The following is a 24,895-nucleotide window of genomic DNA, read 5'->3' on the forward strand; positions in this document are numbered from 1 at the left end:
AAAGGAAAAGGTCAAATATAATTTGATATATCGAAAGAAAATAGAGAAATTTAGAGCAAAATGTCATGGGATAAAAGTCAGACACCTTGAGTGGTTGACCTGAAAAAATAAAAGTTCCCAAGTGTCCCATAATCGAAGAGCTGAGTTGGTTCTTGGACGATCAATGGTAAAATTGTATTTGGGTTGGCCCATTCTTTTAGTACATAGGACGATCAATCCCAAAAAACATGTTTTTGAAGTGATCTCAGAAAGCAAGATATTGTGTCATAAAATTTTCAAGAATTTTAAATTAGCCGCAGTTGCCCAGTTGTTAGCCACAACAAAACAGTCTGTCGTCTGTATTTTTTTCCTGACACGTGCCGGGATATAAAAGCCCTGTGTCTACTATCGGGCGTGGACCACCGCACCCAAGTGGCTGCGGCCTTGTTTCCCGGTGGAGGACCACTTTACGGGATCATTCACATATCCCCACTAGTCTCCCTTCCCACAGCCTGTCGATGATTCGTGTCCTTATCTTCTTCATGGGCCCATTACCTAAAGTTGTTCAGAGCCCATCTTGTATTTGATGCTTTCTCAGGTCCAACATAACTCCCTTTTTTTTAATCTAATTTTTTATATTAAATTTACAATCTTATATATATATATATCATTCCGTGGTTCAATTTTATAAGACACATAGATATCTCACCTCACTCGTTTTATGAAAAAATATCATTTTTATGAAGAAATAATTAATATTTCTTGTAAATACAGATCAGATCAATCCATCACACATATATATATTTGTTATATATGTGAAACCATTTCACTATATATTTACTCTATTTATATTTGATTTGCACATATTTCACATAGGCTATTTGGATATGGGAATTTGAAACGCTATTTTGGGACATGAGATTTTGGTGAGAGTGATAATAGACAAACCTTGCAATTTTTGGAACATTTATTATATATATTAATAATTTTTCAATATGGAAATTATCGTCTCTAAGTTTGACAAAAATTTGTGTGAGATGGTCTCACGGATCGTATTTTGTGAGACAGATATCTGATTTGGGTCATCAATAAAAAAGTAATAGTTTTTATGCTAAGAGTTACTTTTTATTGTGAATATCGGTAGGATTGATCCGTTTCACAGATAAAGATTCGTAAGATCGTCTCACAAGAGACTTACTCCTTTAACTTATTGTGACGATTTTTAGTTATATTATATTTATACTCATGAAAGAGAAGCAATCAATATCATATTTTTTGGTCAACTGATTTTGCTTGTAATGTTCCATTTCATTTCATCGGATAAAATATTAAGAAGCTACGTTTATAAATTAAACGATGAGATTATATATTTAATTAAATTATGGCATATAATTAAGTAAAAATGGTAATTTAAATACTCGTACAGCTTATCAATTAGCTATATAATATTAATTTTAATACTCGGCCGGCGTTGGAATATCAAATTAAAATATAATATTAGTAATAAATAATATTTGTTATATATTATAAGAAATTTAGTTGTAAAAAAAAATTTTTGCTTAATATTTTTAAAAAAATTAGAAATAACTACAACGCACCAAAATTTTCAATATTTCGAAAAACATGACAAGAATTGGAATTCTCATCATGACAATTCAAATAGTAATATATAAATTTAAATTATAAAGACATATAAATATAGCCATATAGGTATTTCCAGCCGTGTGGTGTTTCTTTTCAAACTCAAAATGATTGCGCCAAAAAAATTGAAAAAGTTGAAATCAAAAAGATTTACTTATACTTTGTAAAAAAAATAAAAAAATCAAATTTATTGGAATAAAAATATTAAAGAAATTTGCAATTTCAATTATGTTGAATGATTTTCTTCAAAAATTTGAGTTTTGAGTGATCAATGGAAGAGTATGCGTTAATCTAATAAGTCGATCGTGTCTCTGACGAAAAGGACGACGTTAAAAGTCAAGCTGCAAAATAGTTAGTTAGATATCACATTGAATAAGTCATAATCGACATACTTGTTCAAGAAAATGCTGGCAAGAGAAATATAATTTTCGATAATTAACCAAAAAAAATAGTATTATATAGAATATTGGGAAAAGTATTTAAGATATAAGAGTTTCACATAATAATAATATTGTAGCACTGCTATTAACTTAAATTTGATGAACTCGATCTATTGCTGAAGCAAAGCTATTAAATGAAAAAACTAAAAACATACTCTCTGGTTTTTTATATTCCTTGTAAATATATTTTAAAACTTACATACTGGAAAAACAAAAATATTAAGTGATTAATTAATTAATTATATCAAAAAAATCCTAATTATTATTTTAACAAAAATATAGTAAATATCAGTATTCAGACAAAAATTCGATCATTTTCAACGTACGAGCTACAATTTTGTAACACTGTAATCTAATAAAATATTTACTAAAAAAATATAAATTTAATCTATTAAAATTGATTTTGTACCAATAAAATTAGTTTCTGCTAGCGCAAGAAGTAGAGAGACAGATATATATTTATATTTTATTAATAATTATTAATATTAATTAAAAGAAGTTGTTCTTTCTCATTCTCTCTTTCAAAAAGGAGAAGAAAAGCACTCTTCCGGAGGGACAAAGAGATAGAAAAGGAAGGACGGAAGGGATAAAAAGAGAATAATTGATCGAGGGCACTGTTTTTTAAGTAATATTTTTTTTTATTTATATTCAACAGGAGGAGGAGGAGGAGGAGGAGAAGAAAACGAAGCGTGAGGGGTTCGCACCCTTTACAGTCTGAAACCAAAACAGGTATGTCCATGTTTACATATATAAATAAAAAGCTGATATTTTCGTATCTGTGAATGAAAATATTTTCGGAGTTATTTAATTTATTTCTCGGATCAATTTTCTTGAATGATATAAATATACGAAATGAATGGCAGATTGAGCTGATGCAAAAGGGGGGACCGGGCTGGAGTACTGAGTGAAGTGTTTGACTGAACAAGAGATTAAGATGATGATGACGATGATGATGAAGAAGAAGATAGGGATATAAATATTATAGAAACGCGGGTTTTGACCAAGAAATTATAGCTAAATTCTATGTCCCAAGATTATCAACAAGGAGTTTTTAGTTTCTTTAATGGATTCGAGAGATCATCAGTACCGCAACAAGATAAGCTTAGGATTCAAGAGTTCGGGCACTGTATGGAAGACGAAGGATCGGGTGGAATACCGGCGTACGAAACAGGCGGGATGCTTTCAGAAATGTTCAAATACTTCCCACCAGGCGAAACCACGACGGCTACCGAATTGATGGAGAATCAGACATCTGGGAGCTACGGGGATACGAGGCCGTCTCTCGCCGGAGTGGATACCACCGGGGATTGGTTTCTGAACCGTCAAGAAGTGGTGGTGGGCGGTGGTTTAGTCAGCCCTTTGGTGGTTTCCGGGAATCAGATTTCAAGCATTAACGCGGATCCAGCGGCAGTCATGCAGCTTTTTCTGATGAATCCACAACAACAAAGGTCACCTTCCTCATCTCCTTCTGATCCTCCCACTGTTTCCGCTTCTTCCACTCTCCACATGCTACTTCCAGACCCATCTTCAAATCCCCCCACACTCCTTGGATTTCACAACGCGGCCGCCGGAGGGGCTTTTGGTCAAATGACGTGGGAACAAGACAGCCGAAATGGAATCAACCCGAACCATAATACTTCAGGAGTTTTGGAAGGGCGAGGGCTTTCTTTATCCTTATCATCTTCATTACAGCACTTGGAGGCGTCCAAAGGTGATAATTTAATAATGCAGGCCGGAAATGGTGACGTGATCCTTTTCGGACATACCGGAGTGTCAGCTCCTCCACATTATCAGCTCAAGAACCCGGCTGCCGGCTGCGGGTTATACCATTTTCATAGTGAAGTTGATCACACCCGCCAGATGCAAGTAGGATCGGGTTCCCCTTTTGGAGCATTCCACATACTGAAAAATTCCAAGTACACAAGGTCAGCGCAAGCGTTGTTAGAAGAGTTCTGCAGCGTTGGTTTTGGTCATCTCAAGAAAAATAAACGCATCAAACAGAATAACAATGCAAACCCAATTAGTCCCGACCAACCCGCCGGCGCCACAAGTGACGGCGGCGGTGGGAATTCTTCATCTAAGCCAAAAGACCCCCCTCCTCCGTCAGCTTCCGACAGGCTCGAGCATCAGAGAAGAAAGGTCAAACTATTATCTATGCTTGACGAGGTATATAATCTTTAATCTATTTTCTACTCATAATTAGCCAATCATGAACGCACATTTAGTCCAGAATCCATTGTTATTTTAATTAACCAAAAAGTTTACTGCGATATTTAATTGCCGGCTGTTGAGTAAGGCCACCACCAAATTTCAATTAATTAAATGAAATGTTTCCCATTACACGTAATATGATTAATTAATTACTTAACTTTGGTTTATTTTCGAAATACTATTAAATATGCATCAAATATTATATTATTATATAATGAAGTATGTAGAGTCAAATACTCACACTAAAAAAAATGATGTTGGTAATTCTATTTGTAGTACCAAATGCACATATATCTTAATTGTCTGTCTTGGGAAAAGACACAGTATCAGCAACAGATGGACAAGGATATTCTACTTTGACATTTAACAATCATTTTATGTACCTTTGCTTTTATCCAATTATTTTTCGGATCTTGATTTTTCCTCATTTGTCGAAGTTATATGAATTAAGCCATCATGTTATTAAATTTGATGGTAAAAATTTATATGAGACCATCTCTTATATCATATTTTGTAAAATATATTTTTATTTGAAAAAAATATTATTTTTTATCCTAATAATATCACAATTTCCAAGAGTACAGTTATTGAATTAACATTATAAAAAAAATTAATCATCGATTTATTCTCTTTTATCACTTTAAAAATTACAAGATTTATACAATTGATTTCAGGTCGATAGCAAGTACAGCCATTACTGCGAACAAATGCAAATGGTCATGAATTCCTTCGATACCGTGATGGGCTCTGGCGCGGCGGCGCCGTACACTTCCCTAGCACAAAAAGCCATGTCGAAACATTTCCGAGGCTTGAAGGAAGCCATTTCAGCTCAGTTAAAGCTTAGCTGCGAGATTTTAGGTGATAAAGACGCCGCCGGCACATCAGGCCTGACGAAAGGCGAAACCCCGAGACTGAGGATCCTGGAACAGAGCCTAAGGCAGCACCGAGGAATTCATCAGATGGGTTTAGTGGAACAAGAAGCCTGGAGGCCTCAACGGGGCTTGCCCGATCGATCAGTCAATGTTTTGAGGGCTTGGCTTTTCGAACATTTTCTTAACCCGTAAGTTCTCTATATATTTCTGTCCTATGTCTATTAATGCTGACGCAAATTGAGGGTTTATAAAAAAAAACATAACTTCTTGAATAGTGGATTGTCCTTTGAGTCAGAAAGCTGAAGAAAATTTCTTTTTCTGGATCTGTGTTCTTTTTTTTCTCAGAGTCTGATATCTCACTTGTTGGTATGATATTCTTTTGATTTGGGAAATCTCGGGATAGAAATGGGTGAACCAAATGGCTAGTAGAAAAATAGTCGAGGCAAGAGTTTGACTCTTTTTCCTTAAAACGATATTGCCCCGCCCCGATGCTTACGGTTGTTGGCAATTCGTTTCCCAAGATACAACGACTACGGCTTTAAAATAGTAGCACTACAAATTTCAAAGCCACACGAACTTGAGATGTTTAGAACGCTATCAAGATGGTATGCAAACTTTCTAATTCCGAATTCTAAGCGTTAAACTTAAAAATCCAATTCCAAGAGTTTATATCTTGCAAAACTTGGATTTAAGCGCAAATGCTTAAAAAACTCAAAACTAGAAGACAACTCTCAAATTTAATCCCAAAGTTCGAATTAAGCGTATAAGCTTAGAAAATTCAAACTCAAGATTTTATATCTTGAAAGTTTGAACTTTAAGCGCTAGTGCTTAAAATTCGCATAAAGAATTAAACTTGAGAGAGAAGGAGAAGAAGAGAAAATGAGCAATGAATGCAAATAAGAGATGTGCTATTTATAGAAAATGAAAAGCCTCCATTAAGTGATGCACCACTTCATATCATTGAATCAAAACCAATCTTGGCCATTCGGCCAAGACCAAATAGGCGCCTCTTGAAAGAGGCGCCACATTCACTGAATCACACGGCCAAATATGGCCGTGTGATTCCAATTTTTTATTTTTATAAAATAAATTATATATATATATATATATATATTATATAATATTACAATATAATAATATATTATAATATAATAATATATTATATATTATAATAATATATATGTATATATATAATCCTTTCGATTCAATCTTTTCATTCGATAAAATTTGAACTCAATTAATTTCTCATTCACCCTTATTGGTAATCGAGAAATATTTCCGTTCGCTACGTAGCTCGTTCGAATTATTTTATCGATTCTAAATGAGTACAAAACTCATTCGTTTTGTGTAAACCAAGACAATTATATTCACACAATAACATTTCTAACATTTCATTATGTTCTCACTGTTGGGTCCATTTCGGCCATTGACACCGCTTGGTTACGCGAGTGCTTTCCATATTTGAAGCGGCCACACTTCGCACTTACGCCGGTGATCTCCTAGGAGAGTATCCCACTATACTCCAACATACGTATTAGTATATCTTAGGAATCATTAAAGGTAAAACCTAGCCTCATACCCCTTTGTGGGTAACACCACTTATCATAGGAATAGGTAGGAGTTTTCTCCAAGGTGTTTCTACCAATCTTGTAATTTAGTTGTCCCTTTTGAACCTAGATCTTGGGATCTCCAGTCAACTAGGTTGGGTATCCACTACAAGATTTAATTTTGGGGTTTTAATCCCATTCCTCTTGATAGACAATTCATTTGATCTCTCGGTATACCTTTTGTAAGTGGATCCGCTAGATTCTCTTTTGATTTTACATAATCAATGGAGATAATGCCATTAGAGATCAATTGTCGTATGGTATTATGTCTACGACGGATGTGTCTAGACTTACCATTATATATAGTGTTTTGTGCCCTTCCAATTGCTGATTGACTATCACAATGGATTATTATTGAGGACACTGGCTTATTCCAACAAGGGATTTCTTCTAAGAAATTTCGAAGCCACTCGGCTTCTTCTCCAGCTTTGTCTAAAGCTATAAATTCTGATTCCATTGTGGATCGAGCAATGCATGTTTGCTTAGAAGACTTCCATGATATAGCCCCACCACCAATGGTAAATACGTAACCACTTGTGGATTTTGAATCATTTGTGTCAGATATCCAATTTGCGTCACTATAACCTTCTAGGACCGCGGGATATCTCGTATATTGTAATCCATAGTTTAAGGTGTATCTTAAATATTTAAGTACCCTTATTAATGCCTTCCAATGATCATTGCTAGGATTACTTGTAAATCTGCTGAGTTTGTTTACAGCATAAGCAATATCTGGACGAGTGCAGTTCATGAGATACATCAGACTGCCTATGATCTTCGAATACTCTAATTGAGATATGGGTTCACCTTTATTTTTGGAAAGATGCAAACTTGGATCTACAGGTGTTTTGATCAAGGACATATCATTCGCATTATATTTTTCCAATATTTTCTCAATATAGTGAGATTGCGACAAAACACGTCCTTCCGATGTTTTGGTGACTTTTATTCCCAAAATAACATCTACTTCTCCCATATCTTTCATATCGAAGTTTTTTGTTAACATCTTCTTAGTATTCTTGATGATATTGATATTGCTTCCCACAATTAACATATCATCGACGTACAAGCATACCATCACATATGCTTCAGGTGTGCCTTTGATGTAAATACATTTATCACACTCGTTAATTTTGAAGCCATTTGACAACATAGTTTTGTCAAATTTTTCATGCCATTGTTTTGGCGCTTGTTTAAGCCCATATAATGACTTAACGAGTCTACACACTTTTTTCTCTTGTCCAAGAACTATATACCCTTCGGGTTGTTCCATATATATTTCTTCCTCAAGTTCCCCATTGAGGAATGCCGTTTTCACATCCATTTGATGTATTTCTAGATTATGTAATGCCGCAATTGCTATCAATACACGAATAGATGTTATTCTCGTCACTGGCGAGTATGTATCAAAATAATCAAGACCTTCCATTTGTCTATATCCTTTGGCTACTAATCTAGCCTTATATTTTTCAATAGATCCATCGGTCTTGTATTTTCTTTTAAGAATCCACTTGCATCCTAATGGTTTATTTCCCGGAGGAAGGTCAACCAATTCCCATGTATGATTTTGCAAGATAGATTCTATCTCACTGTTCATTGCCTCCATTAAGTGATGCACCACTTCATATCATTGAATCAAAACCAATCTTGGCCATTCGGCCAAGACCAAATAGGCGCCTCTTGAAAGAGGCGCCACATTCACTGAATCACACGGCCAAATATGGCCGTGTGATTCCAATTTTTTATTTTTATAAAATAAATTATATATATATATATATATATATATTATATAATATTACAATATAATAATATATTATAATATAATAATATATTATATATTATAATAATATATATGTATATATATAATCCTTTCGATTCAATCTTTTCATTCGATAAAATTTGAACTCAATTAATTTCTCATTCACCCTTATTGGTAATCGAGAAATATTTCCGTTCGCTACGTAGCTCGTTCGAATTATTTTATCGATTCTAAATGAGTACAAAACTCATTTTTCTAACAATCCCCCACATGAATGAAAATTAATGCATGTGACTATGCTGACTCGACAAATAGCGTTCTAGCAAAATATTATTGCATTAGGATAGGTAGCTTTTGGCTTTGAACCTTCCTTAGTAAGATATAATCGGATTTACTTGGCAATTAGTGGACGTGATGCCTTGAACTATTCGCCGTTTTGTGTAAACCAAGACAATTATATTCACACAATAACATTTCTAACATTTCATTATGTTCTCACTGTTGGGTCCATTTCGGCCATTGACACCGCTTGGTTACGCGAGTGCTTTCCATATTTGAAGCGGCCACACTTCGCACTTACGCCGGTGATCTCCTAGGAGAGTATCCCACTATACTCCAACATACGTATTAGTATATCTTAGGAATCATTAAAGGTAAAACCTAGCCTCATACCCCTTTGTGGGTAACACCACTTATCATAGGAATAGGTAGGAGTTTTCTCCAAGGTGTTTCTACCAATCTTGTAATTTAGTTGTCCCTTTTGAACCTAGATCTTGGGATCTCCAGTCAACTAGGTTGGGTATCCACTACAAGATTTAATTTTGGGGTTTTAATCCCATTCCTCTTGATAGACAATTCATTTGATCTCTCGGTATACCTTTTGTAAGTGGATCCGCTAGATTCTCTTTTGATTTTACATAATCAATGGAGATAATGCCATTAGAGATCAATTGTCGTATGGTATTATGTCTACGACGGATGTGTCTAGACTTACCATTATATATAGTGTTTTGTGCCCTTCCAATTGCTGATTGACTATCACAATGGATTATTATTGAGGACACTGGCTTATTCCAACAAGGGATTTCTTCTAAGAAATTTCGAAGCCACTCGGCTTCTTCTCCAGCTTTGTCTAAAGCTATAAATTCTGATTCCATTGTGGATCGAGCAATGCATGTTTGCTTAGAAGACTTCCATGATATAGCCCCACCACCAATGGTAAATACGTAACCACTTGTGGATTTTGAATCATTTGTGTCAGATATCCAATTTGCGTCACTATAACCTTCTAGGACCGCGGGATATCTCGTATATTGTAATCCATAGTTTAAGGTGTATCTTAAATATTTAAGTACCCTTATTAATGCCTTCCAATGATCATTGCTAGGATTACTTGTAAATCTGCTGAGTTTGTTTACAGCATAAGCAATATCTGGACGAGTGCAGTTCATGAGATACATCAGACTGCCTATGATCTTCGAATACTCTAATTGAGATATGGGTTCACCTTTATTTTTGGAAAGATGCAAACTTGGATCTACAGGTGTTTTGTTCAAGGACATATCATTCGCATTATATTTTTCCAATATTTTCTCAATATAGTGAGATTGCGACAAAACACGTCCTTCCGATGTTTTGGTGACTTTTATTCCCAAAATGACATCTACTTCTCCCATATCTTTCATATCGAAGTTTTTTTTTTTGTTAACATCTTCTTAGTATTCTTGATGATATTGATATTGCTTCCCACAATTAACATATCATCGACGTACAAGCATACCATCACATATGCTTCAGGTGTGCCTTTGATGTAAATACATTTATCACACTCGTTAATTTTGAAGCCATTTGACAACATAGTTTTGTCAAATTTTTCATGCCATTGTTTTGGCGCTTGTTTAAGCCCATATAATGACTTAACGAGTCTACACACTTTTTTCTCTTGTCCAAGAACTATATACCCTTCGGGTTGTTCCATATATATTTCTTCCTCAAGTTCCCCATTGAGGAATGCCGTTTTCACATCCATTTGATGTATTTCTAGATTATGTAATGCCGCAATTGCTATCAATACACGAATAGATGTTATTCTCGTCACTGGCGAGTATGTATCAAAATAATCAAGACCTTCCATTTGTCTATATCCTTTGGCTACTAATCTAGCCTTATATTTTTCAATAGATCCATCGGTCTTGTATTTTCTTTTAAGAATCCACTTGCATCCTAATGGTTTATTTCCCGGAGGAAGGTCAACCAATTCCCATGTATGATTTTGCAAGATAGATTCTATCTCACTGTTCATTGCCTCCTTCCAAAAGGGGGCTTCAGGACTTGATAGTGCTTCACTAACTGTCCTTGGTTCATTTTCCAACATATAAGTTAGAAAATCAGGGCCAAAGGTCTTTGCTGTTTTAGCCCTCTTACTACGTCGTGGTTCTTGTTGTTCTTCTTGAACTCCACCGCTCGTAGTTTCATAAGTCCTTTTTCGAGAACTTATTTCCTTATTTTCTTTACAAGGAAATGTTGTTTCAAAGAAGACAGCATTCCTTGATTCAATAATTGTTCCTTCATGCACATCGCTTATTTCAGATTTATGTACCAAAAATCGATATGCACTACTATTATTTGCGTATCCAATAAATATGCAATCTACTGTCTTTGGTCCAATTTTTACTTGTTTTGGTTTTGGCACTTCAACTTTTGCCAAACACCCCCACACTTTTAAATATTTGTAGGAAGGCTTGTGGCCTTTCCATAATTCATAAGGAGTTTCGTCCTTAACTTTGTGTGGTATTTTATTAAGAATGTAGTTGGCTGAAAGGATTGCTTCCCCCCACAAGTTTTGGGGTAATCCTGAACTCAATAACATTGCGTTCATCATTTCTTTAAGAGTGCGATTTTTCCTTTCAGCAACACCATTTGATTGTGGTGAATATGGTGCAGTAGTTTGATGAATAATGCCACTTTCGCAACAAAATTCGTCAAATGGTGCTCCATATTCTCCACCTCTATCACTACGAATAATTTTTATTCGTTTAGTCAATTGGTTTTCAACCTCATTCTTATAGTGTTTAAACACTTCGAGAGCCTCATCTTTGCTATGTAGCAAATAGACATAACAATACCTTGTGCAATCATCAATGAAAGTAATGAAATACTTTTTTCCTCCTCTAGTTTGCACAAACTTCAAATCACATAAATCAGTGTGAATTAACTCTAGAGGAGTTGTATTTCTTTCCACGGATGGAAACGAGGCCTTTTTAAATTTTGCCTCAACACAAATCTCACATTTGTGTTTTTTGTTTATGTCAATTGAAGGCAATAAATTTAAATTTACTAGCTTACGTAGTGAATTATAACTTACATGACCCAAACGATCATGCCATAAATCACACGACTCAACCAAGTAAATTAAATTGGTACTTTTATTGCTTTCAATGGTACGAAGTACATTCATCGCATTCAGTTTGAAAAGGCTCTTTTCTAGATAGCCTTTTCCTACAAACATATCATTCTTAGATAGTACAAATTTGCTAGAATGAAACACTAGTCTAAATCCAGCCTTGACAAGTGCTGATCCCGACACAAGATTCTTTCGAATATCCGGAACATGTAGCACATCAATAAGAGTTAGTTCTTTGCCGGATGTCATCTTGAGCACCACTTTTCCAAGTCCCACGATTTTTGACGTAGTAGAGTTACCCATGAAGAGTTGTCGTCCACTAATCGGGGTATAGGTAGAGAACATCTCCTTTTCGGCACAAACATGCCTTGTTGCTCCTGTATCAATGAACCATTCTTTTGGATTGTCCACTAGATTGGATTCAAACACAACAGCAGAAAGCATGAGATCCGTCATGTCATTTGACAATTTCTCATCTTCGGTGATGTTCACTTGGTCCCTTGACTTCTTTTGATTACCTCGGCAATCTCGTGCCAAATGGTTAGGCTTGCCACAATTGTAACAATTGCCTTTAAACTTTTTGGTCTTTCCTTTCTTTGGACCATTTCCTTGGTGCTTTCTTTTCTTGCTAGCATTTTGTTCCACCAAATTTGCTCTCGCCTCAAAGTTGCTCTTTCCGGCCTTCCTTTCGGATGCCCTGTTGTCCTCCTCAATTCTTAGGCGCACAATCAAGTCTTCAAGATTCATCTCTTTGCGTTTATGCTTGAGATAATTCTTAAAATCTTTCCACATAGGAGGCAACTTTTCAATCATGGCCGCCACTTGGAATGAATCACTAAGAGTCATTCCTTCCGAATGAATTTCTTGCAGAATTACTTGTAACTCTTGCACTTGGGCCATAATTGATTTGGAATCAATCATCTTGAAATCCAAGAATCGTCCGACAATGAATTTCTTCAAGCCGGCATCCTCGGATCTATACTTCTTGTCAAGTGACTCCCACAATTCTTTTGATGTTTTCACTTGACAATACACGTTGTATAGTGCATTGTCTAGTCCATTCAAAATATAGTTTTTGCATAGGAAGTCGCTATGATTCCATGCATCAACGGCTGCCCTCTTTTGAGTATCTTGTTCTCCTTCATCAACAGTAGGTGGATCTTCTTTGAGGAATTTCGCCAAAGCTAAGGTGGTCAAGTAGAAGAGCATTTTTTGTTGCCACCGCTTGAAATCAACACCATGGAACTTTTCAGGTTTTTCTCCATGATGGACAGTTGGAGGAGTCGTTGTACTTGTTGAGGCCATTTTAGTTCAAATATCGTTTTAAGATTGTTGGTATGATATTCTTTTGATTTGGGAAATCTCGGGATAGAAATGGGTGAACCAAATGGCTAGTAGAAAAATAGTCGAGGCAAGAGTTTGACTCTTTTTCCTTAAAACGATATTGCCCCGCCCCGATGCTTACGGTTGTTGGCAATTCGTTTCCCAAGATACAACGACTACGGCTTTAAAATAGTAGCACTACAAATTTCAAAGCCACACGAACTTGAGATGTTTAGAACGCTATCAAGATGGTATGCAAACTTTCTAATTCCGAATTCTAAGCGTTAAACTTAAAAATCCAATTCCAAGAGTTTATATCTTGCAAAACTTGGATTTAAGCGCAAATGCTTAAAAAACTCAAAACTAGAAGACAACTCTCAAATTTAATCCCAAAGTTCGAATTAAGCGTATAAGCTTAGAAAATTCAAACTCAAGATTTTATATCTTGAAAGTTTGAACTTTAAGCGCTAGTGCTTAAAATTCGCATAAAGAATTAAACTTGAGAGAGAAGGAGAAGAAGAGAAAATGAGCAATGAATGCAAATAAGAGATGTGCTATTTATAGAAAATGAAAAGCCTCCATTAAGTGATGCACCACTTCATATCATTGAATCAAAACCAATCTTGGCCATTCGGCCAAGACCAAATAGGCGCCTCTTGAAAGAGGCGCCACATTCACTGAATCACACGGCCAAATATGGCCGTGTGATTCCAATTTTTTATTTTTATAAAATAAATTATATATATATATATATATATATTATATAATATTACAATATAATAATATATTATAATATAATAATATATTATATATTATAATAATATATATGTATATATATAATCCTTTCGATTCAATCTTTTCATTCGATAAAATTTGAACTCAATTAATTTCTCATTCACCCTTATTGGTAATCGAGAAATATTTCCGTTCGCTACGTAGCTCGTTCGAATTATTTTATCGATTCTAAATGAGTACAAAACTCATTTTTCTAACATCACTCACATGTGATTAATGTTTTTGATATAGCCCTGTAAAAGTACAGTTTACCTAGCATAACAAATTACGACGCAAATACTAATCTAATCTAACATAATAAATAGAGTAGTTCTAGCTTCCTACAAAAATATTTATTCTTAATAAATGTTTTCCAGAATTTCTCATGCATTATTGACCATGGATGAATGTTGACCCTTTCAAATGTTCTATGATAGACTACAACCCTATTTGTGTAGGACCAAATAAAATATCTGTTTATGGGAACCATTAGATTTGAAGTGAAGGTAATGTTTTTTATCATAAGATCGAATTTTCAGAAAAATATTATATATATGTGTGATCTTATATTTTTTTAGTTAGGATTAACTAATCCAATTTACACCACTTTATGTTATGTGAAAAATAGTGATGATGTAACTTTATATATATATATATATATATAAAGTTACCAGCTTATAATTATTTCATTAATAAAATAAAAAAGAGAGAACAGGCATGCATGCAGCTGTACCATTTTACTTCTGTGCATCTGCTGCAGCATATGCTGCTATACGTACTACTCTGTGATCTATCTTAGATTGTCACGCCCATGCACTGAACTAAAGTTACTGTTTTCTTGAGAAAAGAAAGGTGAAAAGGCTTGAAAATCATGAAGTATATATATTAATATATACACATATATTGGTAAAGATATGGTCTAGATTTGTAGAATTTAGACACGTAGTGATCTTTATGTATAATAATGTCATTTTCCTAGCAGTTTTTGTCTCTTAAGGTCTGAATATTTGTACAGGTACCCAAGCGATGCAGATAAGCATCTGTTGGCTCGACAAACTGGTCTCTCTCGAAACCAGGTAAACTTTTTTTTTTTCTCGACATTTCTTGCTCTTTTTCACGAGTTAAATAGTAAATAGATATAAATTAATCGCTATTTAATTTCTGTCTAAATATACGGACTCGTAAGCAATGAAACACGATTATATAAACAGAGAGTTTTATAATATTCATTGTTGGATTGAAATTTTAACGTTCATCCTCGTATATAATCATTTTAGTCAAACAATTTGAAATATCATAAAATTCGTCCTTGAATTAATTTTATGTCGCTAGTTAAAAGTCTTATGACGCTGAATCGTCATATATTGCATTAATACGACGTCCGATTGAACATAAAAGTTGAGGAATTTAAAGAAAACCATAAAACTTTTTTAACAATTTTTTTTATCCTAAATCTTTTTTTTTGTCTAAAACATTTCCTCTATTCGTATATCAAAAACCAAAAGTTTCAAAATTTATAGTTTCTGTTTTTATTCAGCCGTAAAATTAAAGGTAAAGTGAATTTTTTTAAGAAATTAAAGTTATTATTGGAATATAGACTAAAAATATTTTAGTCAATATATGCAGATAAAAATAATAATTATTCCCTACATTGCTCTAAACAAGAGATTGAAAAGTCTCGACAATTTTTTAAAGTGTAATTTGTTTTTCTGGTAGTGTGTGTTTGTCTCTTTGTAATTTTGGATATCTATTTTGTCAGTTTTAATCCGCTACATTTTTTTGACGCTTTTAGTAATTTTTCTGACATAACGTTGATATGACATCAATATAGCGTTGACTTATGTGGTGTCTCATCAACATTTTCAATGAATAAAAAATATTATAATTATTAAAAATCTAAAGATCCATGACTTAAACTGAAATTTGCTAATATAAAATATTAAAATCGTAAAAAAATAAAATTATAGACAAAAAATGCAATTTCCTCTTTTTTAAAACATAATAGTCATTTTTTTTTACATCTTTTAGTGATCATGAGCATCATTAAAATCTATAAACGAGATAACCTTGTGTTATAAGTTTACTGGGTTTAGTTTCATCATATGTTTTTTCCCAGGTTTCGAATTGGTTCATTAATGCTAGAGTTCGATTATGGAAACCCATGGTTGAAGAAATGTACCAGAAAGAATCCAAAGAGGAGTCAGAAGAGCAGGAACAAGACCAAAGCAGCAATACCCCAATCTGCAACGACATTTTAAAAAATCCAACACCGCATGCAGACTCCTCCTCCTCCGCTGCAGGGATGACTCCTCCCCTCCCTTCAGCCACTAACCTCGCCTCCATATCTTTGGCAGAGATATCATTACCGGCAGTTAACATTTCTGCACGCACATGCCACCATGCCAGCTATGTGTGCAGCGCTGATGATTATGGCACTATTAATCATCCCTTAAATGGTGGCATTGGATCAACGCTTACAAGGCTAGGGACAAGTGTGGGTGATGTCGTTTCACTCACACTGGGACTACGTCACACCGGGAACTTGCCGGAGAAGAGGCAGTTTCGGTTAGAGAACTTGGGGGATATTGTTAATTAATTTAATAATAGGCAACTCGGAGTAAGTACTATATATTTGGCCGCATTTCTTAGTATTTTCATTTTGTGATCAGGTGCTTCTAAGAACATATGTACTGATATTGAATTATAATAGTAAATGTATAGTTTTTAATAGATTTTGCATGCCTGAATTCCAACAATAAAATTCATATTTAGTTTAACAATTTAAAGAAGGTTTTTAAAAAACTGGTGTTTGCTGTGGTAATCTAATCTATGTTGTGAATCCAAGCAACCTAGCATCCAATTGATTAATTCTAGCACACATATCAGTAAAGGGGTTGCAAGAATCTCATATAAACAGTCAAGTTTGAAATGCAAAATGATGGCCATAATGGCTTACATTGTGGCTACGATGAAGCAACCATGCATAAATATGTAAAATTATTGTGGGATTTGATATGCAGGTTATTTTCCTCGATTTTACTATATCTAAAAATATATCAATGGAAGTTTAAGTGGAGTGATCTTTACAAAAATCTCACAAAAGCAAAACTATGCAATTTTGTACACCATTGCATTTCGGCTAAACAAGGAAAAGGTCCGGTTAAGGTGATTTAGGTAAAGTATCAAATGAATATATATATCAAATGTGGGAGTGTGCATCTTTATGTTCGACGAAGGATCGGAGACAAAAGTATTGATGGATACATTGACTTTGCCGATGAGTAGCAGCAGTTGCTAGTTCAACTCGGTAATCATTTGATTTGAAGGCACCGGGAGTCGGGAAGTGTCATATTCTTCAGACCATTCCAACTTATAATTTCAAATGGGTTTAGAGCTTTGAAGCCATGTCTTGTATATATACATATGTTACATTGATGAAAGTATGTCTTTTTGAAGTACTTGAGATAAAAATATGATTTTTGAGTGCTATACATTTCAAAAGTCGATCAGTGTGAATATATTCCAAAACAGCGCGGTAGGATGATTTAAAAAAAAAAAAAAAACAATACCACACTATTGTGATCCGGCTGAATTGGGTAAGCGAAGTCGGGTCAATCCACCAGAGCGGATGAAAGTTTTGTTTTAGAAAATGAACAATGAATATATCTTATGACAGAGATATATATATCTTTGTACAATATAACTGTGACTAGAGGTGAGCATTCGATTAATTCGGTTGCCGACCGAACCGAATTAGCAATAACCGAACCGAAATATTCATAACCGAACCAACCGAATTAATTTTCATAACCGATACAAACTGAACCGAATTAAAATCGGTTAATTCGGTCGATAACCGAATTAATCGATTAGTTTAAAAAAATTGTGATTTAACTTTAATTATATATGTAATTTTTTTTAACACTATACTTTACACAAATGCATAAAAACATAAAATCACACACATCACAAATGTATAAGTTTTAACCGATTACAACATTTTGAAAATCGTAACTGAACCGAATTAACCGATATAACCGAATTTTTTTAATTTGAAAACTGAATTTCCGAAATAACCGAACCAAATTTCAGAAATTGGCTCGGTTCAGTCGATTAATTCGGTTTAGCCGAAATCTTGCTCACCCCTGACTGTGACCGTGTCTTGCAAACAAGAAGATGAACTCGTGAATGGACGCCGAAGAGGTGTCCGGCGTGACCACTTCAATGCTTAAATCAGCAGGTCAAGGATGAAGAAGAAAAACTGTATATGTGAGTCAATATATGCGAATGCTCAAAAGTCCATAATCCTTCAAATGACATACATATCTGATATTTATATGAGTAAATCTCATGATTATCGTGTTTTCTATGCCCACTTACTACTTGGGGTAATATGACTGCTCATACTCAACTTCTGGCAACTTGTTCTGACACGTCAATCCATGTGGTTCTGATAGTAATGATTGTCAAGAATAAAGTGTCTCATACTGATACACTCGAGTGCAGTGTTATTTTCGAGATAACCCGGGTAGGATGCCTCCCGGAAATTTGTATGAGAGCACGGGCTTCTGGTAGTCCAAGGAGAAGATGTCACGGGCATCCACATGTCCTGCTTCTGAAGAATTAATCATACAGATTGACCTTGATTTGGTATTATCCATTGAATATATCGAATAATGCTCTTAGGGGTATCACACACCTTCACTACGTCGGATCCCAACCCCAACCCCAACCCCAACCCCAACCCCCGAGTGACGTGCTCCATGTGTGATAGTTGCATCAACATTAATCTTCACAAAATCAGGCAGAGGAGCAGACCAAGCACATATATGGGCCGTATATAGATAAACTGTATTGCCTAATCCAGAAAAAAATCCAGAATTGAGTCGACTGAGCTTGACCCACTACAAAAAAGTTTTTCAACTGCTTAATTTATATTCACAAAATTTGAACTCCAGATCTCGAAATAAAACTGGTTTCTTTTCTTTTTTACCGAGAATATACCGACCGCTACCCATTAAATACACACTTAATATAAGCATAAAACCATTTTTTTAACGTATACAAATTGCTCTAGGAGAACTAACACCGCAATCATCCTTTTCTTTTGTATTGATCTTCGAAAAGGTCAACCCACGTACACATTATTTATTCACTGATTCTTTGACAAACGAGACTCACTGTTGTAGCAAAGACAACGTGGGTATCTCACAGTTTTCTTAATTTTCAAGTAAAGGTTTAGACAAAGGGAAACCCACAAAATTTCGTTTCCTTTCAAAGCATCCAATGTTCCCTTTTTAGAGCTAATTAACTTTCTTCCCTTTTGAGGTAACACCCTTTGTTTATCCTTTATTATTATTATTATTATTATTATTATTATTATCAATTAAGTCCCTCTAGTATATATCTTTAATTCATCCAACTTGTAAATGGGCATGAGTTCCATCCCTCGATAAATATTCAATTTTTTTCTTATAATTTGTTAAATATGGATCCATTTGCATGGAGATATCTAAAGAATTCAGCCGTTATTTTAGTAAATGAAAATGCTATTATTAGGGTTTAAAAAACATACGTCTTGAGTCTTGACTCGTATGTTCTATGGTGCATTTCTTTAAAAAGTATTTATGTTTATTAAGAAAAAAAAATCAGTTAGCCCTTGAATTTTCAATACTTTTACATCTACCTTTTCGCTTTTTGTTGACCTCATAATTTTTAACTTCTTTTGAGTAGGTTTGCTTTCGTGTATATTATATTTAAATAGACTTGCTTTTGTTTTTATGTTAGGATCGAATAATGAAGTATTAATTGTAAAATATAATCAATTATTACATACATCAAATAAAAATTCCAAAATGGCAGAAAATCATATCATAGGGATTTTAAAAATATGACAAATTTTTGTTAAAGAGAAGTGAGTGATGTATATCAGAAAGTTTAGATTTGTGGTACCAAAGACATCACAACTCACCTAAACAAGTATAAGTTTTTATTATTTAAGTGATTGATTGATATATATATATATATATATATATATATATATATATATATATATATATATATATATATATATATATATATATATATATATTATCTTTCTTGTTTTATCTCCACAAAAATCTCAATTCTCCACAAAATCTCAATTTTACTTTATATTAATCTCAATTTTGCTTTATTTGTAAATATATAAAGAGTGAGTCTTATGTGAGACCGTCTCACGGATCTTAATCTATGAGACGGGTCAAATCTACTCATATTCACAATAAAAGTAATACTCTTAGCATAAAAAATAATATTTTTTCATAGATAACTCAAATAAGATATCAGTCTCACAAAACCATATCATACAAGTTTTGGACATATATAAATAAAGCTTATCATCCAAGCTTTCTATGATTCTTGCTCCAAAATAGTCAACTTTCTGAGCACTACTACCGCCAGTGAAATTTCTTCGACAAAAGCAACAAAATCTGATTCCTTCTCTCTACGCAAGACGGAAAGTCCGTCCATTGCAAAAAAAGCCTTGTTTTCACAGCAAAAGAGTACAGAAAATGGTAATGGGAGCTGCTTTTCTTTAACAAAGAAGGCGTCTAATGGTCAAAAGGGCTCCCTTTTCTCAGCCATTTTTGTTTGCGCACATGACCCTCTGTGGTGTTCAGACTTTGCATTTAGGAAGTCATTGCCTGGTTTAGTGCTGAAAGATGGACAAATGTAGAACAAGACAATTGCGGGCTTTGACTCCAAGCTGCGTTTTTTTGGGACCATTTTCTACCCTAAAAGTCTTTCCTTGCTGATCATTTTCTTTCAAATAGAGCTTGTGGGTTCAATTCCTTGCTAATCTTTTCTTTCCAATAGAGCTTGTGAGTTCATTTGCCACTTCTTCCTTGTTCGTTTAGCTTCTCGTTTTAATGGGTTTCGAAGGGTTTCGCAGCAGCAAGTTGCCTGCGCTGGTTAGACACAGGCGTTCCAAGAGGTACCTTTTTACTCGGTTATTTTACTGTACTACGCGGTTTTATATAATGGGTTTGTGTTAAGCTTAGCTTTGTGAGCCATATATTTGGTCTTCAATTAGTTTTTATCTGTTGTTTTTGGAGATCTTTTAAGAATCTGTCAATTTTTTCGAGTGGATAATCGAGTCGGTGGGAGCTATGTAAAATCTTGATTCCTGTGTCTATGTTTTGAGGCTTTTCGGGTTATGTTCTTATTTCCGCATTCATTTTTGCAGTGTGATATTTATATGTTGAGTTAAAACTCTGTTTCCTGTCACTGTACTGTAATGGCAGCTTCCCCCACAGCAGAGAACCTGAGGAAGATAACTTGGAACAACCTCATCAGCAGAAGCTGGTAAGTTATGCTTATAGCAAACGTATTTCAATAGAAACTTTTCCAATTCAGATTATCAGTCCTTTCTCAATTCTTTCTGGATTCAGGTTCTCCCAAAATAGCGAATCATCTATATTCCACTTTTGTTTTTTCCTTTTCTGGCAAAAGTATTTTCCAGATCCTACATAATCATTTGTTATCAATTATTTAGTAGATATAACTCGCAGTTATCTCAAACAAACTTTTATTACTGGATTCAGGATACAGGACATTTAAATGGCTCTTTCAGCAGCAATACAAATAATTTATGTAAATCTGAAATCCAAGATTCTTTGAGCCGAGAGGTATGCAAAAAAAAAACATTTTCTGCTTGCTGATTAGTTGGTACATCTGTTAAATCCTTCGAGAATTTGTAAATTTTTATTTTCAATGCAGATACAGGCAGCTCGAAAAAAGATTGCAGGATCAAGTATCTGTTCGCTGTGCCATGGAAAAGGCACTTGGTTACAAGGCTTCGTCCCACTATATAAATGAAACCGCTATTCCTCAGGTATAGTATTTAATCGATTTCGCTCTTGCAAGTTTTAAAATCATCAGTATTTGAAGTGTAACAAAGAAAGATTTGCTACCGAATTCTAGCCAGCTGCAGAGCTCATTAAAGAAATTGCAGTATTGGAGCTAGAAGTCGAGCACTTAGAGCATCATCTTCTGTCACTGTATCGAAATGCATTTGATCCTCAATTCACTTCCTTAATCCCGTCCAAGAAATTTGGAGTAAAATCACAGCAACCGGCCTCGAGAAGGAGGCGACTAGATTTTTCAGGAACTGATACTTCGTCAGCAAAAGATAAATTTGCACCTGAAATTAATACTCATTCATTATCCAAGGAAGTCGATGAAGATAATCTTGTTGAGTCGTTAGTTCAACGCTCCCACTCTTCACTCTCTCAACGTACAGCACCGTCGAGCAAAACTTCTTTTAATACATGTTATTCTCAGCCATTGTCCATGATGGAGGTATTCATATTTTTATTTAGGCTTGGTTCATGAAAATTAGTACTTACGGTATAGGATTCTGATCATTAAATTTTTGTAATGACTTGCAATGTTTTGAACTTTTTACAGTATTCTCAGAATACGTCTTCGAATGTAATTAGTTTGGCAGAGCATCTTGGAACCCGTATTTCGGATCATTTACCAGAGACACCGAACAAGCTTTCGGAAGAAATGGTCAGGTGCATGTGCAACATTTATTACAAGCTTGCTGATCCTCCATTGGTTCACCACAGCTACTCGTCGCCCACTTCATCTTTGTCATCTGTGGGTGCATTTTCTCCAAAATTTCAGCCTGACTTGTGGAGTCATGGATTTAGAAACGAATTTTCCTTTGATGTTCGGCTGGATAACCCGTTTCATACAGAAGGGCTGAAAGATTTTAGTGGACCTTACAGCACAATGGTTGAAGTAAATTGTATATACAGAAGTCGAGAGAAATTGAACTATATCGAATACTTATTACGGGACTTTAGGTGAGGATACTTGGATTGTATAAAGGTTTTTCGGTAGACATATTTCTCCTTGATCAAGCCTGATATGATAGTTGAATTTATATCGCAGGTCACTTATTTCTCGATTGGAAGAGATAGATCCCGGAAAGTTGACCCATGAGGAGAAGCTGGCGTTCTGGATCAATGTACACAATGCTTTGGTGATGCATGTATAAACTTGAGCCAGTAATATTGTTACAACGTGACAAATCTCGTAAACATTTCAAGTTATGCATATGGTATTTTTATGTTTACAGGCGTTTCTGGCATATGGCATCCCGGAAAACAATATGAAGCGGATGTTTCTACTGATGAAGGTAATAAAATAAGAAATCAATCATTCAGTCTTCCATAAAAGGCTCGGCTGGAATAAATCGATCTCACAGTTGTACTTCTTACATAGGCTGCCTACGATGTTGGAGGTCAAATAGTGAGCGCAGATGTTATGCAGAATTCTATCCTGGGATGCCGAATGTCGCATTCTGGACAGGTACATTACCTGGATTTAATCTTGACACATGTTTACGTCATTCTTTCTGTATGAGTTAAATGTAGAACATTCGTTTATGCTGATGAAATGTGCTCTTCATTCAGTGGCTTAGGTTACTGTTTTCATCAAGAACAAAATTTAAATCAAGCGACGCACGGCAAGCATATGCAATTGCAGGATCGGAGCCACTTCTGCACTTTGCTCTCTCAACCGGGAGCCACTCTGATCCAGCAGTAATCGATAATTCACGCCCTTATTCTTAAACCTTATCATGTTCAACATTTCTTGATCTAACAGTCTTGTATTTGTATGCTATTAGGTTCGTATATACACGCCAAAGAGAGTATACCATCAACTGGAAGCTGCAAAAGAAGAGTACATTCGAGCTACATTTGGTATTCGGAAGGATAAAAGGATCGTCCTGCCGAAGATAGTGGAGTACTTCGCCAAGGAATCAGGTCTCTGTACTGGTGACATAGTACAGATGATCCAACAATCTTTGCCTGAGTCTCTAATGAAAACCATTAAGAGAAGATCCAAACCTGTTCAATCTTCGCGCAAAAACATCGAATGGGTTCCACATAATTTTTCTTTCAGGTATCTAATATTGAAAGAGCTGGTGAAGTGAAAATTGGCCCGGGTTCATTCTTTATTCTTGTTACACGCTTCAGTTGAATCGTCTGGTTTGTACTGTATATAGATCCAATCTCAGTTCCAGGTATACAACTATTCAAGAAAAATCTAACATCTCGAAAGCGCATGCAATAAAGCTAATGTCTTCAAGAAATCGAGCTCTAAACAAGAAAATCAGAAACGGAAACCACTAAGTACCAAAATCATAGACAAAATATATAGCAAAAGTGATGATTTAACAACTCCAAAAAACATCGTTTGCTCCATAACATTCATAGTACTTGATACTAGTACGGTTTCTCTCCAATTACATTTCCAGGGGGATTATAGAAACAAATGGTTAAACTAGAACGCTCTTTGGGACAAACAGCCTCAGCACACCCCAGTTCTTGCGAGTTCTTCCACACCACCTGTGTGTAAACCCCACAGCGGTGTTCCGGCGCGCAAGAATTGTTAGCGTAAGTGTAGAACTTCTTCTCCGCCACCCACGTCTCCACCGCGATGCGCGGCGTGACGGTGAAGCCACCGGCCCACAGCTGGTTGCCGCCGTACCTGCTGTTGCTCAAGTTAGCGAAGGTGCAGTTCTGTTTATCCCTCTGGAGCCTCACCGTAAGGCTGGCGGATTTCGCTAGTGGTTCGCTCCACACGAAGGGGCCGACACCTACTTCGGCCCTAGCTTGGTTGTGGGCTTCAAGATATTCTTGGGTCGAGTTGGGTAGAGCCACCGACGGAGCTGGGGGCGCTGCCGCCGGAGGAGAAGGCGGCGGCTGAGCTTGGGTTGAAGCCTGGGAGATGAGCATTAGAGAAGTGAACATTGATAAGAGTAGGAACATCTTCGTTTTCTTCCAACTGTGTCAAATATTTTCAGGAGAGTCCTGAATGCTCTGTAATAC

General features: G+C 35.3%; 3 protein-coding genes across 5 annotated transcripts; 2 read left to right on the plus strand and 1 right to left on the minus strand.

Annotated features, from left to right (window-relative positions):
- Positions 1-2,546: 2,546 nt before the first annotated feature.
- LOC140823570 (BEL1-like homeodomain protein 2) lies at positions 2,547-16,756 on the plus strand. Its single transcript, XM_073184980.1, has 5 exons — positions 2,547-2,789; positions 2,924-4,226; positions 4,946-5,331; positions 15,025-15,085; positions 16,126-16,756. The coding sequence occupies exons 2-5, from the start codon at positions 3,084-3,086 to the stop codon at positions 16,603-16,605; spliced, it is 2,070 nt and encodes a 689-aa protein (XP_073041081.1). The 5' UTR covers positions 2,547-2,789; positions 2,924-3,083; the 3' UTR covers positions 16,606-16,756.
- A 3,640-nt stretch (positions 16,757-20,396) lies between these two features.
- LOC140823571 (uncharacterized) lies at positions 20,397-24,146 on the plus strand. 3 transcript variants are annotated; one of them, XM_073184982.1, is made up of 11 exons: positions 20,397-20,826; positions 20,906-20,982; positions 21,293-21,353; positions 21,593-21,882; positions 21,972-22,349; positions 22,458-22,861; positions 22,950-23,049; positions 23,137-23,196; positions 23,283-23,369; positions 23,474-23,602; positions 23,689-24,146. In XM_073184982.1, the coding sequence occupies exons 4-11, from the start codon at positions 21,820-21,822 to the stop codon at positions 23,995-23,997; spliced, it is 1,530 nt and encodes a 509-aa protein (XP_073041083.1). In that variant the 5' UTR covers positions 20,397-20,826; positions 20,906-20,982; positions 21,293-21,353; positions 21,593-21,819; the 3' UTR covers positions 23,998-24,146. The 3 variants fall into 3 exon arrangements, with proteins under 3 accessions (XP_073041083.1, XP_073041082.1, XP_073041084.1); XM_073184981.1 differs by having other exon boundaries at positions 20,397-20,982; XM_073184983.1 differs by having other exon boundaries at positions 20,397-20,982; positions 22,467-22,861.
- A 47-nt stretch (positions 24,147-24,193) lies between these two features.
- LOC140823573 (STS14 protein-like) lies at positions 24,194-24,895 on the minus strand. Its single transcript, XM_073184984.1, has one exon. It carries the CDS (start codon positions 24,833-24,835, stop codon positions 24,290-24,292), a length of 546 nt encoding a protein of 181 aa, XP_073041085.1. The 5' UTR covers positions 24,836-24,895; the 3' UTR covers positions 24,194-24,289.

The sequence above is a fragment of the Primulina eburnea genome, chromosome 2 (assembly GCF_022965805.1).
Source record: "Primulina eburnea isolate SZY01 chromosome 2, ASM2296580v1, whole genome shotgun sequence".
In the NCBI taxonomy this organism is placed as follows: domain Eukaryota; kingdom Viridiplantae; phylum Streptophyta; class Magnoliopsida; order Lamiales; family Gesneriaceae; genus Primulina; species Primulina eburnea.

Excerpts from the sequence above, each read along its gene's own strand:
- LOC140823570 (XM_073184980.1), top strand. The coding sequence starts at position 3,084 with ATGTCCCAAGATTATCAACAAGGAGTTTTTAGTTTCTTTAATGGATTC. Across the intron at positions 5,332-15,024 it reads TTCGAACATTTTCTTAACCC|GTACCCAAGCGATGCAGATA; the intron begins GTAAGTTCTCTA and ends ATATTTGTACAG. Across the intron at positions 15,086-16,125 it reads CTGGTCTCTCTCGAAACCAG|GTTTCGAATTGGTTCATTAA; the intron begins GTAAACTTTTTT and ends GTTTTTTCCCAG.
- LOC140823573 (XM_073184984.1), bottom strand. The coding sequence starts at position 24,835 with ATGTTCCTACTCTTATCAATGTTCACTTCTCTAATGCTCATCTCCCAG.
- LOC140823571 (XM_073184981.1), top strand. The coding sequence starts at position 21,820 with ATGGAAAAGGCACTTGGTTACAAGGCTTCGTCCCACTATATAAATGAA. Across the intron at positions 22,350-22,457 it reads AGCCATTGTCCATGATGGAG|TATTCTCAGAATACGTCTTC; the intron begins GTATTCATATTT and ends AACTTTTTACAG. Across the intron at positions 23,603-23,688 it reads GGAGCCACTCTGATCCAGCA|GTTCGTATATACACGCCAAA; the intron begins GTAATCGATAAT and ends GTATGCTATTAG.